This window comes from Aedes albopictus, chromosome 3, assembly GCF_035046485.1.
Source record: "Aedes albopictus strain Foshan chromosome 3, AalbF5, whole genome shotgun sequence".
In the NCBI taxonomy this organism is placed as follows: Eukaryota; Metazoa; Arthropoda; class Insecta; order Diptera; family Culicidae; genus Aedes; species Aedes albopictus.
Genome location: NC_085138.1, coordinates 409,033,470 through 409,051,131, shown reverse-complemented (window position 1 = coordinate 409,051,131; position 17,662 = coordinate 409,033,470). Strand labels below are relative to the sequence as shown.

The 17,662-nt window shown below is 39.4% G+C and overlaps 2 protein-coding genes across 2 annotated transcripts in view; one reads left to right on the top strand and one right to left on the bottom strand.

The window, feature by feature from the left end:
• Positions 1-3,941: 3,941 nt before the first annotated feature.
• Positions 3,942-17,662, bottom strand: part of LOC134289765 (neurogenic protein mastermind-like) — a 124,267-nt gene continuing 110,546 nt past the window's right edge. The window contains exon 2 of the mRNA XM_062856217.1: positions 3,942-4,415. Coding sequence (XP_062712201.1) covers positions 4,290-4,415 — 126 coding nt within the window. The 3' untranslated portion in view covers positions 3,942-4,289. The remainder of the gene's footprint in view (positions 4,416-17,662) is intronic.
• Positions 4,707-5,897, top strand: LOC109402140 (ferritin light chain-like). Its single transcript, XM_062856219.1, has 2 exons — positions 4,707-5,047; positions 5,103-5,897. The coding sequence occupies exons 1-2, from the start codon at positions 4,954-4,956 to the stop codon at positions 5,678-5,680; spliced, it is 672 nt and encodes a 223-aa protein (XP_062712203.1). The 5' UTR covers positions 4,707-4,953; the 3' UTR covers positions 5,681-5,897.

Here is a 17,662-nt window from a genome sequence, read left to right as displayed (position 1 = left end):
CCTGATAGGTTTCTTCTCAGAATCCTGATAGGATTCTTCTCAGAATCCTGATAGGATTGTTCTCAGAATCCTGATAGGATTGTTCTCAGAATCCTGATAGGATTCTTCTCAGAATCCTGATAGGATTGTTCTCAGAGTGCTGATAGAATTCTTTTCAGAATCCTGATAGGTTTCTTCTCAGAATCCTGATAGGATTATTTTCAGAATCCTGATAGGATTCTTTTCAGAATCCTGATAGGATTCTTTTCAGAATCCTGATAGGATGCTTTTCAGAATCCTGATAGGATTCTTTTCAGAATCCTGATAGGATTCTTTTCAGAATCCTGATAGGATTCTTTTCAGAATCCTGATAGGATTCTTTTCAGAATCCTGATAGGATTCTTTTCAGAATCCTGATAGGATTCTTTTCAGAATCCTGATACGATTCTTTTCAGAATCCTGATAGGATTCTTTTCAGAATCCTGATAGGATTCTTCTCAGAATCCTGATAGGATTCTTCTCAGAATCCTGATAGGATTCTTCTCAGAATCCTGATAGGATTCTTCTCAGAATCCTGATAGGATTCTTCTCAGAATCCTGATAGGATTCTTCTCAGAATCCTGATAGGATTCTTCTCAGAATCCTGATAGGATTCTTCTCAGAATCCTGATAGGATTCTTCTCAGAATCCTGATAGGATTCTTCTCAGAATCCTGATAGGATTCTTCTCAGAATCCTGATAGGATTCTTCTCAGAATCCTGATAGGATTCTTCTCAGAATCCTGATAGGATTCTTCTCAGAATCCTGATAGGATTCTTCTCAGAATCCTGATAGGATTCTTCTCAGAATCCTGATAGGATTCTTCTCAGAATCCTGATAGGATTCTTCTCAGAATCCTGATAGGATTCTTCTCAGAGTTCTGATAGGATTCTTCTCAGAATCCTGATAGGATTCTTCTCAGAGTCCTGATAGAATTCTTTTCAGAATCCTGATAGAATTCTCCTCAGAATCCTGATAGGATTCTTCTCAGAATCCTGATAGGATTCTTCTCAGAATCCTGATAGGATTCTTCTCAGAATCCTGATAGGATTCTTCTCAGAATCCTGATAGGATTCTTCTCAGAATCCTGATAGGATTCTTCTCAGAATCCTGATAGGATTCTTCTCAGAATCCTGATAGGATTCTTCTCAGAATCCTGATAGGATTCTTCTCAGAATCCTGATAGGATTCTTCTCAGAATCCTGATAGGATTCTTCTCAGAATCCTGATAGGATTCTTCTCAGAATCCTGATAGGATTCTTCTCAGAATCCTGATAGGATTCTTCTCAGAATCCTGATAGGATTTTTCTCAGAATCCTGATAGGATTCTTCTCAGAATCCTGATAGGATTCTTCTCAGAATCCTGATAGGATTCTTCTCAGAATCCTGATAGGATTCTTCTCAGAATCCTGATAGGATTCTTCTCAGAATCCTGATAGGATTCTTCTCAGAATCCTGATAGGATTTTTCTCAGAATCCTGATAGGATTTTTCTCAGAATCCTGATAGGATTCTTCTCAGAATCCTGATAGGATTCTTCTCAGAATCCTGATAGGATTCTTCTCAGAATCCTGATAGGTTTCTTCTCAGAATCCTGATAGGATTCTTCTCAGAATCCTGATAGGATTCTTCTCAGAATCCTGATAGGATTCTTCTCAGAATCCTGATAGGTTTCTTCTCAGAATCCTGATAGGATTCTTCTCAGAATCCTGATAGGATTTTTCTCAGAATCCTGATAGGATTTTTCTCAGAATCCTGATAGGATTCTTCTCAGAATCCTGATAGGATTCTTCTCAGAATCCTGATAGGATTCTTTTCAGAATCCTGATAGGATTCTTTTCAGAATCCTGATAGGATTCTTTTCAGAATCCTGATAGGATTCTTTTCAGAATCCTGATAGGATTCTTTTCAGAATCCTGATAGGATTCTTTTCAGAATCCTGATAGGATTCTTTTCAGAATCCTGATAGGATTCTTTTCAGAATCCTGATAGGATTCTTTTCAGAATCCTGATAGGATTCTTTTCAGAATCCTGATAGGATTCTTTTCAGAATCCTGATAGGATTCTTTTCAGAATCCTGATAGGATTCTTTTCAGAATCCTGATAGGATTCTTTTCAGAATCCTGATAGGATTCTTTTCAGAATCCTGATAGGATTCTTTTCAGAATCCTGATAGGATTCTTTTCAGAATCCTGATAGGATTCTTTTCAGAATCCTGATAGGATTCTTTTCAGAATCCTGATAGGATTCTTTTCAGAATCCTGATAGGATTCTTTTCAGAATCCTGATAGGATTCTTTTCAGAATCCTGATAGGATTCTTTTCACAATCCTGATAGGATTCTTTTCAGAATCCTGATAGGATTCTTTTCAGAATCCTGATAGGATTCTTTTCAGAATCCTGATAGGATTCTTTTCACAATCCTGATAGGATTCTTCTCAGAATCCTGATAGGATTCTTCTCAGAATCCTGATAGGATTCTTCACAGAATCCTGATAGGATTCTTCTCAGAATCCTGATAGGATTCTTCTCAGAATCCTGATAGGATTCTTCTCAGAATCCTGATAGGACTCTTCTCAGAATCCTGATAGGATTCTTCTCAGAACCCTGATAGGACTCTTCTCAGAATCCTGATAGGATTCTTCTCAGAATGCTGATAGGATTCTTCTCAGAATGCTGATAGGATTCTTCTCAGAATCCTGATAGGATTCTTCTCAGAATCCTGATAGGATTCTTCTCAGAATCCTGATAGGATTCTTCTCAGAATCCTGATAGGATTCTTCTCAGAATCCTGATAGGATTCTTCTCAGAATCCTTATAGGATTCTTCTCAGAATCCTGATAGGATTCTTCTCAGAATCCTGATAGGATTCTTCTCAGAATCCTGATAGGATTCTTCTCAGAATCCTGATAGGATTCTTCTCAGAATCCTGATAGGATACTATTCAGAATCCTGATAGGATTCTTTTCAGAATCCTGATAGGGTTCTTCTCAGAATCCTGATAGGACTCTCCTCAGAATCCTGAGAGGATTCTCCTCAGAATCCTGAGAGGACTCTCCTCAGAATCCTGAGAGGATTCTCTTCAAAATCCTTAGAGGATTTTCCTCAGTATCCCGGAAGGATTTTCCTCTGAATTCTAAGAGGATTCTTCTCAGAATTCTAAGAGGATTCTCCTCAGAATCCTGAGAGGATTCTTCTCAGAATCTTGAGAGGATTCTCATCAGTGTCCTGCGAGGATTCTGCTCAGTATCCTGAGAGGATTCTGCTCAGAATTCTGAGAGGATTCTGCGCAGAACTCTGAGAGGATTCTGCTCAGAATTCTAAGAGGATTCTCCTCAGAATCCTCAGAGGATTCTCCACAGAATCCTCAGAGGATTCTTTTCAGAATCCTGAGAAAATTATCCTCAGAATTCTGAGAGGATTCTCCTCAGAATCCTGAGAAGATTTTCCTCAGAATCCTGAGAGGATTCTTCTCAGAATCCTGAGAGGATTATTCTCAGAATCCTGAGAGGATTCTCCTCGGAATCTTGAGTGGATTCTCCTCAGAATCCCGACAGGGCTCTCCTAAGATTCTCCTCAGAATTCTCAGATGATTCTTCATAGAATCCTGAGAGGATTCTCTCCAGAATCCTGAGAGGATTCTCTCCAGAATCCTGAGATGATTCTCTCCAGAATCCTGAGAGGAATATTTTAAGAATCCTGAGAGGATTCTCTTCAGAATCCTGGAGGATTTTCTCCACAGTCCTGGATTCTCTTCAAAATTTTAGAGGGATTCTCTTCAGAATCCCTGTTTTTTCTGCAGAATCCTGGAAGAATTCTTTCCATAATTCCTTAGGGTTTCTTTGCAGAATCCAGGAGGGATTGTTTATAATTATTTAAATCTCAACGCTCATGAGGATGAAAGTAGGGGAATCTTCCGCAACAGACGGATCAGTCTGCTAAGACGAATTGAATTTCGTCTTCGGTAGAGTTAACCCTCGTCATGCATTGGGGTCACTAAGACCCCAAAACGTGCACTACATCAGCGAGGTGAGCGTCAGCTAATGCACGAAGAAGGTTAAGCAGGACATCATGAGCTATCCGTGCAATAAGATATTCAATTCAAGACTAACTCGTTAGCTGGCGCTAGCGAATCTTAGACATTTTAAAATTTCCTATACCTCGAGAATAATCTACATAATAGAAGAAAACTTATTTTCAGCAAACTTTACCAAGCCATAAAGGGCTATCCGACGATAATCTAGTTGATGCTAGTTTAATCCTTTCGATGGCCCTAGTGAGTCTTTCTGCGATATTTTGAAAGATTTCCACGTTTTGAACACAGTCTTTCATACAATACCGGAAACTTTGGCGTAGACGGTGTCAATGTTTCTTTACAGTACGAAGAGCCAATAATTACCTGTGAATTAGAAAAGAGAAAGAAACGAATTAGATTATAAGAATTATTTGACACACATACGATAATGCTGGAAAGCAAACAAAAAATGATCATGAACAAATCATTCACCACTAGTCGGGACATCTGTGAAATGCAACTAATCGCCCGCTCCAAACAGTAGCAGTTCCGCTCGCGGCCTCCATAAAGTCAAGTACCTTCTCTTTCTCTCACTTGCCGACTAGATACCTAGTAGCCTATCTCCCAAACGGAATCATTGATTCCCATCGGGAGCTTACGGCGCCCGACAACGAAGACGAACAGAAGCAGATAAGCTGCCTCTTTGATATCACCGTTGTTGTCGGCGGCGACGACAGGATAGTCACCAGTCACCACCGCGCCACACGAGCTCAATCAATTGAAGACGATTTGTGTGATAAAGGAATTTTTCGGGTCAACCCGGTATTAATAAGCACTTGTCCACTCAACCTAGATTCTCATTTCTTTGCGCGAATTAGTACGGGATAGTGGTGCGGGATAGGCTTGCCTAGTAGTACAAAGAATGGCGTGCTTGGTTAAGGTAACGTTGGTGGTGATTCTGGCCGTAGTGGCAGCTAACGCTGCCCAGTCGGATCAGTTCTGCATGGCGGACACGAGTGAGTTAACGAAGGTTCTGGAGAGTGAATTGTTCTAAATGTGGTTTTGTTCTAGAGAAATGTACGGCGAGGTTCTCCGGATACAAGTACGTGACGTCGGAGATCGCAGACCTGACGACGCAGCTGTTGGACCAGTCGTTCGACTTCCTGTTCCTGTCGACGGCCTTCAATCAGCACTTCAAGGATCGTCCAGGGTTTGAGAAACTGTATCGTAACATTGCCGATAAGGCCTGGTCAGACGCTATTACGCTGATGAAATACCAAAGCAAGCGTGGACAACGGGCCATGCTGAATCCAGACTACAAATATGCGCAGCATGAACTGCGATCACTTGCCGATCCCATGATCGCCGAAGAGCACAGTTCGCTCAAGTTGGCCATGGAATACGAAAAGCTGGTTGCCGAGGTGACGCATGCCATCCACAAGAAGAGCTCCGTGGCTCATCAGCACCCGGCCCAGTATGATCCGGATGTGGCGCACTTCTTCGACGAGAAGATCGTGATTGGCCGCAGCGATTCGGTACGGAAACTCACCGGATACGTCCATCAGCTGGATGGCATTCTGAATGACGATTCGTATACGCGGGACATGGGATTGCACCTGTTCGATCAGTATCTGAAGACGGTGGAGTGAAGCCGAGTGCAATCATCTGCGTGCAATTATCTATAAGAGTGAAGAGCTGATAGGGATTTGCGAGGAAGAGCACGTCCGACTTATCGCCGGGATTAGATCTTTACGATGCGTCAATGTGGACTTATCTCTCGAGCTACTGCCAATCTACCGTAACAGAATTTCCTAGATTTCCAATAAATGTCATATAACCGAAAATAAATCTGTTAGCCGACGAGCAGCCGAGCAATAACAATAACTTAAAATAAGCGATATTTACCCAAACGTTCATTAATAACGGCTCTTCGGGATTTTCCGCTCCGGGGTGTGTGATATTCGGGAGTGTATCCGATGGAAAAGCGATGAGAGTATCGCTCACGCGATTTTATCGTTGTTATTTATAGAAAATACACACAAAAAACAGCACTCTGCAACAATATTTGGGGCATCGGACGCGTTGCCGCGGCGTCGCCTTTCTTCCAGATTGTGGAGGGTTTCGAAGGGCCACCGCACTACTCTCAACAGATCGCAGTTAACCGGTTCGCGGTCGTCGTCATGGCGACGACTGCGCGGGAAAGACGCGACGCTTTCTAATGTTTATTTTTATTCTCAATTTACACCTCTTTGGCAATATTCTTCATTGGTTTCACACTTTTTCTCGCTGTTCTTCTCCGATATCGAACTATGGCACTTTTTCTTCTACTTTGTGGAAACAAAAATCTGGTTTTTGTGTTTGGATTTCACTAAATACAAGAAGACGGCGCCACCTTTTTCATAAGAAGATGCCGCCGCGCCGCTTCGGGTCGGGTTGTTACTTGTCTTTCACTCACTTGTCGGGCAGCGGCCGCGCGCTTCGAATTGGATATATTTGTTTTGATTTAAGCCGAGCCGGAATGATTCACGCGGGCCGCACCGCGCTGATTTTTATTTTCGGAAGATGCCGTGTGCCGGGAGTTTATCGGAAAAATACGCTCAATTTCGGTTCGAATACAGACAGACGGGGGTAATTTTCCTCGAAGACCATGTACGACGACGAACGGTTTTGTTAGCGCTGGATGGAAAGATTTCTTTTCGGTGAAATGTATTGACTTCATCGGTGGATGGGTTCCATTGAATGTCTGCTGTTTTACGAAATTCACATATTTTTCTGTATGCATAGGAAAAGCTCTTAGAAGACGGAAATGTTTTTCTTGACATTTTAACTAGAAGAGACGCTGCTGTTCTACTGAGTTATTATCTGAAACCTTGGTAAATTGTCTTATAAGTTCTGCTGAAACGGTTTATTAACTGAATTTCCATTTGAAAGTATGGATCAGTTTCAGATTTTCGTGAATTTTTATGTATGATATTGATTTTTAATGGACTTATCCACCGATGAACAGGATTCATTCCGTCTGAGACTTTAAACACTAGAGCAGGGTCGTTCCCAATCAGAATTGTATGATTGGAAATGACCCCACTATAGTGTTGAAATTCTCGGACGGAAGAATTCTGTTCATTGGTGGAGAGTTCATTGACTAGAAGAATTGGATGAATGTGGATGAATTTAACGAAGAGAAAAGGTAGATTCTTCATATTTAAAATGCCAAAGTGACAGTTTCGTCCTTATTTCTGGGTGAACGAGCAACTGGTAAACCAAATAGGGGAGCGCCCTTGGATGAACCAAATGTCAAAACTACTTTTTATTTTCATAGAGCTTCTACGGAAGAAAAAAGTGGATATAGCGTTTGGTTCATCCTAGGTGATCATCCAACTCTGATTGGAAACGACCCCGCTATAAACAAATCCACCGATGAACATAATTCACTCACTAGAGTGGGGCCGATTCTCATCAGAATTGGATGATTTTGATTGGAATTGCCCCCGCTCTAGTGTAAAATTCTCGGACTGGCTGAATTTTGACCATCGGTGAATTATGTATCCTACAAAATGCATGTACATACTAAGATCAGCTCGGTATTTTTCCCATCTTTTTACCGAGTTCTCAACAGATTAAACTCGGTACGCTCGGTTATCCCTTTTTCAGAATACTCTGTAAATACGTTAACGAGTTCTGCAAATAAACTGTCAAAAATTACAGATGCACGTTTAATATTGTTACTGGTGAACTGTAAACATGATTACCGAGTGTACCGAATTAAATATGCTGTTGAGAACTCAGTAAAAAGATCGAGAAAATACTGAACTCAGTGGAAAAATCACTGAGCTGGAAAATCAGAATCTTCGTGTGTAAGAGATAAGAGGACAGGATCAACGAGGATGAATCGAGCGTGCATTCGTCAAGTCATCTTGCCAAACGAAATAATGGACTTATCCACTGATGACTACAATTCACTCCGTCCGAGAATTATGACTTAAGAGCGGGACCATTTCCAATCAAAATCGTCCAATTCTGATTGGAAACGGCCCTGCTCTCATGTCAAAATTTTCGAACCGAGTGAATTCGGTTATTCGGTGGATAAGTTCATAATGTCAAATTCAGACAATATAACAGTTACAATTCTCAATGGGAACGAAAGGTATTCATTTAGATTCATCCAGACAACACGTTAAGTGTCGTGTCATGATGATTACTCATACTAGTATACATAATAAGACAGTATTACTATAATTTGTGTTTAAAAAGATCTGATTGATTCCTTCAAAACCTTCTAACAAAATTCTTTGAAAGATGCTTCAAATCTACCGATAGTTCCTACAAGGAATCCTCTTGAAAGTTCGAATATTTCATAGAAAAAATCAGAGAATATATCTATGGCAACCTTTAGCTGCACACGAGGCACACAGCTAAACGCAAAGAGCTTCTTCAGTGGAAAGTTTACATGTGTGTAGCAAAACCAGAAATGAATGAAAGCTTGGACTGTGGCTTCTCGGTTTGTCGTTCTACGTAGGCTGAGAACAACTTGCGCAGCTAGAGCACATTTTGGCACATCCAATGTCGTGCGCGCTTGTTATGCATTACATCCAGCGTGGATGAAGCTGGGGGTGCCGAATGTGCTTTAGCTCGTTGGCAACGGTTTCCAAATTTTAACTTCGAGGCCATGATACGAGCTAAAACAATTTATGGAGGTGGAAATTTCGAACATTTGCGGAAGAGAGAGCATGTTGGACATGATTGAAAAAAAAAACAAGTATCGTCGGTGTGTGAAGAACGTTAGAAAACTTAGAAAAACTAGAGAACTTCCACCGAAAATGGATTTTTCTAAAAGTCTATGTGAGATACCAAACTTCGGAAGTCGCTCTAAGGTGCATCTGAATGCGAATCGCATCATTATTTGTGATGAAAATGCAGAAAATATTTTTCAGAAAATGGTTAACAAACAAGAAAATAAAAATCAGCTTATGTTAAAAATCACAATACTAAAACAAAAAAAAACAGCAAGCATAGTATAAAGTAACTCTAATGTGTTTTCATTTAGTAAAATAGTAATCTGTAGAACAGGTCAGTCTGCTAGTCACGAGACGCCTCTGCTTTAGCAATTTCTCAAAAGTTTCCTCCAGAAATTCCGAAAAGAATCCAGTATACTTTTTCCCAAGAATACCATAGAAATTTCTTTGTCCCTCAGATTACTGATTCGAGGATTTCTCTAACAATCTTTCATAAGTTCATCCTAGGATTGCCCCCTAACCTCTTAGTAGGATTATTTTAAAAAAATCTAAGAGGTTTTCTCCAAGGATGCCTTCACAAATTACTCAAAAAGAATTCTTCTTAGAATGTCACCCAAAAACCCTCAGCAGAATTCTCAAGTAATTATTTCAAGAATTCCTGCAGGAGTTCCTAAAAGGATATAAATTCATAAATTTCTTCGAGAATTAGTCAGGAAAATCGTGTATCATTTTTTCGGTTCTTCCCAGAAAATCTCCACAAATTCTTGGAAACAATCCAAACATTCCTTAGAAAGTCCTCCGAGTTTCTGTGAGGATTCGTTTAAAATATTCCCACAGAAATTCGTTCAAAAATTCTCCAGAAACTTCTCTGAGAAATACTTAAAAAATCCATCGAGAAGCTTTTCAGAAATGTTTAGGGAACTTCCACTTCTAGAAGCTCATCCGAGGAATCCTGAAATTCTCCCAAAATACTCCTCTGAGGGTTCCCCAAGAAATTTCTGCAACGAACCCTCATAACTTTTTTCTCAAGAAATTATTTTTCTAATTTCTCTAAGAAATCATCCAGAAGTTTTGTTGAAGAATCCATCAGAAGTTCCAGTGCTTGTGAAGAGGTCCCCATAGATTTTTACCAAAAAATCGTCGGTCGACTCCCCTAGAAGTTTTTTTTATTATTCTCTAGATTTTTTTTCCAAAAATTATTCCGGAATATTATTCCAAAATTCCACCTGGAATTCCAAAGAGGACCTCTTCAGAAGCTCCTCTTAGGTTAGATTTCTTTAAAGTTCCTCAGATTTCCAGAAGATTCTTCCAGACACTTCTTCGTAAATTTCTTCAATATTTTTCCTGAATATTATGGAATTTTCTGAATATATTATGGAGAATATAAAAAAAATAGAGGAGTCCTCAATCAATTTCTCCGAAATTTTTTCTGGAGATTCCTTCAACAAATTCTCTGAGATTTTTTTCAAAGCTACCTAAGGATCCGAAGAAATGCTTTTGGGATAATCCTAGAAGCATTCCCTAAAAAACAAGAAGGCATGCCACCTCAAAATTTCACGACTGTGGGATACCGAAGGGTTCGTGCAGTTCTCTGACTAAATTTCAGAAATAATTAAGAAAAGATTTCCGGTAAAGAAAAATGAAGTGCAGATTCAAATAAAAAAAAAAACCGGAAAAGTCTCTTAGGAACTTCCTAGAAACGTATGTGAACTCATTTATGCAGTAATGTTTAGTAAAACTCTTAGAGGATTTTTTGAAAAAAAAAAGTTTTGGAAAATACTATTTGTCAAAAAACTTTCTAAATCTTTATTAAAATCCTATATGGTAGGAAACAGCTTAAGTGCTGCTTGATTTTCGAACATTTTCTTGTAATATACTTCATAACAACATGCATATCATCGGACGTGTAGGATACTAGAAGATCGAAAAGTCTTTATTTAGTTCGAAACCCTAGTAACATTCTTTAGTCATATAGTCTAGAAGAGGTTCCAGGTAAAACCATAATAAAACCAAAAAAAAGATGTAAGGTTTTATGACGGTTATGGAAACCTCTACAAGATTATTTGCTAATCAAAATGAAACTTGGAAAAACATCCTGAAAATGGAAATAAAAACATTTGTTTTGAGATTTTTACTGGAATTTAATAAGCAATTTCTTCGGGGGATACGTCCAGAAACTCCTTCCGAAGATTCTACTAAAAACTCTATCTCGAGATTCCTTCGGGGAACTCCATTCCTTCTGAAGAACCCGACAGAAATTTTATCTGGGAATATTTTCAGGATTTTTTTCCTGGTGAATACCCCAAGAATGCTTTCTGGGGGATTCCAGGTAGGCATTTGTCCAGAAAATCCATTCAAAGAGTCAGGCCCGTGCACAGAAGTGGCGCCAAGGGAGGGGTTTTCCCAATTTCGGAAAATGGCGGAGGGGCGCCTAGTGTATGCAGTGTTGGTAATGGGGGGTAACATCCAAACCCCACCCCCCTTCTGCACGGCGTCTATGGTGATAATTGTAGGAAAAACCCTAATCTACAACTTTGCTGAACACCGAATTTCAATATTAGTCAGAAACCTAACTAAGTTATGGACAAATGAGTCAAACGATTGCCAGGTGATCGAAAACATCCCTGATCCTAAGAAACATTTCTTAGTCAAGTAGACTAGAAGAGGTTCTTAAAATCATCATTAAACAAAAACAACAGGTATAAAGTTTTGTGAAGGTTCTCAAAACCTCTTCAAGAATAATTGATAATCAAAATGTTACTTGGGATGGGTTCGCATCCCGATTTTTTTTTTGCAGTTTCACATCACAATTTGCCAATCAATCTACGTTCTGTGTTTTCTAATTTTCAAATTTTGTCCAGTACGTCGAATTAGCATTAAGTTAAAATATACAATACTAAAAATTCAAAATAAATCTAGTTTCGTCTTAGGAATGATTTTGGAAAATTCTGCTGAATAAACTGATATTCAACAACAATTTGAACCCTCCTTTGGCATTAGGGTCATTTTTGACCCAAACCGTACACTACGTCACCGAATTATTCCTAACGTGATGCAAAAAGAAGCTTAAGTTGGGAAGAGTCAACCGTGCAGAAGCATACTAGATTATCTAGAATAATCTTAAAAAACACACTTAGAGGAAATTCAAGAGATTCCGAGTATTCCCTACTGAATTTCTCCCTAACGCAACCTAAAAAAAACATCAACAAGAAGCGCAGAAGGAATCACCGAAAAAAACTCCTGAAAGAATTCCTGGGGGAATCCGTGAAGAATCCCTGTGAAAATTGCTACAGAATCATTGGGATGAAGTACTGGAGGCAATTGTTTAGTATTTTCATATGAAATTTAAGGTGTTTTTATTAAAAATTAAAAAAAAATCTTTTATACTTGAGAAATTTTAGAATCAATCTTTCGTGAAACAAAATGCAAGAAAAATGATGGGTGATTGAAGTAATAATTGCAGATTATTCAAGTGAACGGCTTGAAAGAATTCTTGACGAACTTTTCTAAGGAAGTACTCACAAATTTTTGGATTAACTTTTCAGCAAATTTTGATTAAACTTGAAGTATTAAAAATAAAATATCTGACAGCGCACTTGAAATTTCCTGGACAAGTTTCCGAAAAATTCCAGATCCCATGGCGCAATTGGTCACACGTTTGCTTCAAAAGCAGATGGTCATGGATTCGATCCCAACCCCGGTACTATCATCGGTTGCTCTTTCTCCCTGAGAGCAGCTAACACTGACCCTCTTCTGAGGCCATGGCTCAAATGAACCCGGATACTTCACCGAGAAAATTTTCTACTCAATGACTGAGTTGGCCTTACTCAGAAATCGAAAAATCCTTTGTTTTCTTACTCAGTTTCAGCTAAAAGTGGGACAACTCAATGGCAATGGGTTGTCTCACTTTTAACGGAAACTGAGTAAGAATACCAAGGATTTTTCGATTTCTGAGTAAGACCAACTCAGTCACTGAGTAGAAATTTTTCTCTGTGTTGGACATCGGCGAACGGCAACCCATAATGAACCCTCAATCGGACTGGAAAAAGGAAAAAAAAAACAATAGCCACACATCAACATCCTCGTGCTCATCATTCTACCATGATAGGGTAGAAAGTGAAAGCAGCGCAATGGCAACCAGTTCGATATAGTACAATCAGAATAGAATACATTTAGACACTGTACGTACAAAATATAAGTACAGCTTCCAATAGGAATCGCTCATGCAGTACCCTAGTGAACAAAAGAGCTGTCAATTAGGTTAAGTGATTGAAGAATAAAAAAAAAGTTTCCGAATATACTGCCGTAATTCTGCAAAGTGACGTAAGCGCCATTCAAAATTTCGATGTTTTTTGGTATATCGGTGCCGACACCGCTCAAACGTCAATTTCCGCGTAAGAGTAAGCAGGCCAGTATAAATTCGTGCAGTATACTCCAATCCATAGGGTCATTCGATGTACATAATGTCAGATTATTCAAACTCGAGTCGCAAAATAAAGTAGACGAACCTATCCGGAGAAGCTCGATGCGTTTTTATTGCTTCATAGGGTTAATCTTCTAGTGTCCTGGAAAACTTGTTATACCTTATCGCTATCGCAACAACAAAGTAGAACAACTTTCACGGTGAGCATTACGCACAACTTCTCTACCATCTAGGATGTGTGATTTATGCTCCACACCAGCATTAAAAGCAAAACATTGTTAACTACAACAAGCCACCCGGTTTCTATTTGCGAAATTTATCGAATTTCATTTCTCTTTCGCCTTAAAACGCTTCCCATGTATGGATGAAACGATGCAAATACCAGCAACAACACTACTAAAGTAAATGACCGCGTCGTCGTCGTATAGGTATCGACGCTGGCTGCGCCGCCACCGCCACACTAATCATTGACACCCCTGCCTACTGGGTGCCAGCAGGCCTGGTACTGGTAGAGGGCCGTGGCTGCCATGTGTGGCCGTCCAGACCAGAGGTTGCTTGGATTGCAAACCGCACACTGTACGGTATTGCACTGCTCTGTCTCTGGTTCGTTGTTAAAAGCTGTGAAAATTTACGCTCATTGCCGGCTGCGCTTCACTTAATCCACCACTGACTGTTACTACTGAAAGGGGGGATCGGCATTAACTACAGTTTTGAGGATTATTGGTTCATTTCAGTGTACAATGTTGGGAATGTAAATTCTACAGTAGGAAGTTATCAATTATGATTAAATATCATCGATCTATCAGCAAACTTATAGAAGTTCCAGACTTTGTTCCAAAGATTCAAATTTCTCCAGTTGCTTCAGAGAAAAACATAAGAAAAAATTGAGTAGCTACTGTGCAATTCACTGCTTAGTCGCGGTTAGTCGACGACTTATTAGATTTTTACCCAATAAAAAAAACGTTTTCACCAGCCACGTAGTTCACATTATCAAAAACTATATGTTTACTTCACTGAAATGAACTGAAACTTAAGTAAGTCATATTCGGCATCTTCACATTCTTTGAACTCCCTGTGAATGTTTATGCTTCGTTAGTGAATAAGCGGGTGAATTCCTAAGAGAATCCTTGGATAAATGTCTGTAGGAGTTGTTAGAGAGATCGCTGTAGGAATCCCTGAAAATATTCGTGAAATAATCAATAGAAGAATCGCAGAAGGAATTTCGGAAAAAGTATATGGAGAAATTTTTCAAAGCATCCTTGAAGAAATCTGTAAATTAATTACTGGAGATTTTCTTATAGGATCCTATGAGGAATTCTTGAACGAATCCAATGAAGACTTTTCAAGCAATCCTTTAGGAAATTACTGATGGTAATAATAATTATACTAAAGCATTGTCCAGTTAGAATCCGGACGCAGATAATCACTTATATCTCAGAGGTGGAATAACAAACAGAAAAGGTAATTTACTGTAGTTTCATGGAAAAATATCATTAAAATTATTAAATTTAATTTTTAATACATTTTCTCATTTTTTCCGTGATAGCTTCCTTAAAAATCTGCACAATGGTAGCAAATTTTAACATCAACCCCTTCGGCGTAACCATCTTTTTAAGCTGTGGTGAGGGGTGATTCATTTTTGACAATTCTTGCCGACAGCCCTTGCAGCATCACAGTTGCCGAAAATTTCAGTTCACTGCTCCAGATCTGTCAAAAATTTTTACCTGTTGTTACCATTGCTACCGCCACAACAAACATTATAAATACATCAAAGGGATTGCCTCGTAAACATCTCCCGGAAGTGATCGCCAGCAGATTTTTGGAAGTATCTGATAGAAGATTGACCAAAAGATACTGCTTAAGGAGAAATTGCTCGAGGATTCCCCAGAAGCAATTTCTGGCGGATCCTTCAGTAAGGAAGATTCTCCAAAATGACTTGTTAGATGATTTATGGATCATTGGTAGTGTGCGAAATTTTCGGAAGAAACTACTGTAGAATTCAGTGAGAATTTTTCCTCCAGGTTCCTATTGCTCCTATAAGTTCCCTTTGGAGATTACTCCAGGAATTCCTAAAGGAATTCCAACCCGGGATTTATCTAAGTTTTTGCACCAGAGATTTAACCGGGAATTCCCAGCAAGGAATTCTCAAGGAATGCCTACCGATAATTTAATCAGGAAGTCAAACCAACGATTACTGCAGGAATTTCTACCGACGATTACTCCGGGAATTACTACCGGAATCCCCTGGTGGAAGTTCCCAGAACAACGTCGGAAATTCTTGGATCATTACTAAAATTACTAAAGAAATCTTATACGGACGGCGAGGTTAAACACTCCTGAGTTGAGTTCGGAGACTCGGACTACACACCCACAACCTCAGACGGAAACTGAAGGAAAGTTAAGGTTTCGGAAGAGAACTTGGTAGAATGTGAAGCAAAAAGGTCCCGTATCCGTATGTAAGCCCGGTGGACAAATCGTGCCAGAAAAGCCACGTCGACAGTCGAGAGCCGCTCGTGCAACTCCGGTCGGTGAAGCCACTCCACGAGGGCTCAACGGAAGTTTGGACGACCGGGCGGCAGGGCACCAGGCATTATCATCAGGCCTCCACATTGACACCATACACGAATTACCCGCAATTAAAGGTGTAATAGGGCGGACTTGGGCCCGTAGGGACGATAGGATTCTTCCAATATAAGCCATCACGTAATTCATTGTTTTCCCCTCCTTGCGAAGCCTCGGTGGAATGTTTGGGCCTGGGAGATTATGGGAGACTGAGCGGGCGTAACAAAGAATAATAGCAGTTCCTCGGTATCAACTGGTTCTACGGTTGAATGTGGCGGATAACGATCACAATCCTGAAAAGAAATAATGTTTTTATTCATTTCAAATGTTACTACTAGCTGAAATGGTTCATAGTGAAAATTTTTGACAATTCCGGAGCAATGAACTGAAATTTTTGGCTACTGTGTTGCTGCATGGGCTGTCGGCAACATCTGTCAAAAAACAATCACCCCTCATAAAGCGTAAAAAGCTGGATTTGTTTAACAATCGGGCTATCTCTGTAGTGTCCTGAGACCCTCTACCAGTCTGATTAGGAATCCAAAGAAACTTTACCAAATATTTCTATTCTTGCGAAATTAAGGGCTTATCAGTGAATTTCAATGAAGCGAAATTTGAGTGTTTTTTCGTTAATAAACACTATCCAACAATGATGACACCACTGCACATCTCAGGCTGTCGTGATAGATCACCAAAGTAGCTCAAACCTCTTCTTGTGGGCATTTTTGAATAGCAGCACGCGATTCTTGAGGTTATCATCTTTGTACACATTTGGTGTCAAAATCGTGATGTGAGAAAACGATGTCTAGAGCTCGAACTTCCTGGCAAATCTTGGAATTCCAAGCAGATTTATCCATGAACATAAACTTTAATCTTCCTTGGACACTTCCTCATGGCATGGTTAACAACATCTAAGCACATCACACGTAATGATTTTGGAGATATTAACACTTTTAGCGACTATCGTACCTGATCACCCTAAATTTTCAGCGTGTTTGTGCAAGATTTTTTTCCTTCGCATGTCTTCAATATGAAATAACTTTTCACTCGTAGCAAGAAAATCGATGAAATTTTCTCCGTCATTAGAGGACTTGTTTATGATCAGACTGCAGTGAAAAAAATATGATTATGATCATTTAGAGCGTCACAATAAATTATCCTTTGCGTCCGGATTCTAACCGGACAATGCTTTAGAGGAATTTCTGAAGAATACCTTGACAAAATTTCTAATGATATCTCTGGATGATTTTCTGAAAGGAGTTTCTGAGACTTATCTGAATGACTCCCTGCAGCTATTTCTGAAGAATTGTCTAAATGGGTAACTGAAGAATCCTTAAAGGAGTTCCTGAAGATTTTTTTAAAGTAATCCAAGAAAGATTTACTTAGGAAATTCTCGAAAAAGTTTCCGAATATGTGGTTAAAGGAGTTTCTCAAAAATCTCTAGATGCATTTTGTGAAACAATACTTGAAAGAGTTTCTGAAAGAACCTTGGAACCCTGGATGAATTGGTTAAGAGATAACTGCTGGAGGAGCTACTGAAGGAACTCCCGAAGCAATCTGTGGAAGATTTTTTAAATTATTTCATGGAACACTTTTTGGCGGTTTTCATAAAGAAGTTTCTGAATAAACCCCAGAAGTGTTTTTTGAATTAAACTCTGAAAAATATTCGTTTCCCTAAAACCTTTTTTGAAAAAAAAAATCCTTGGATGAAATTCTGAAACAATCCTTGGAAGAGATTTCCAACGAATCCTCAGAAGATATTCTTTAATATTTTCGGTAAGAATTAAAAAGTTCTACATTTCTGAAGCCACTACTGGAGTCACTGGAAAATTTACCAAAACAATCTCTGGGGGAATTTCTGAAGGAACCACTAAGGTAATTTTTCAAAACAACCACGAACTAAATTCCGGATGAAC

Excerpts from the sequence above, each read along its gene's own strand:
- LOC109402140 (XM_062856219.1), top strand. The coding sequence starts at position 4,954 with ATGGCGTGCTTGGTTAAGGTAACGTTGGTGGTGATTCTGGCCGTAGTG. Across the intron at positions 5,048-5,102 it reads GTTCTGCATGGCGGACACGA|AGAAATGTACGGCGAGGTTC; the intron begins GTGAGTTAACGA and ends GTTTTGTTCTAG.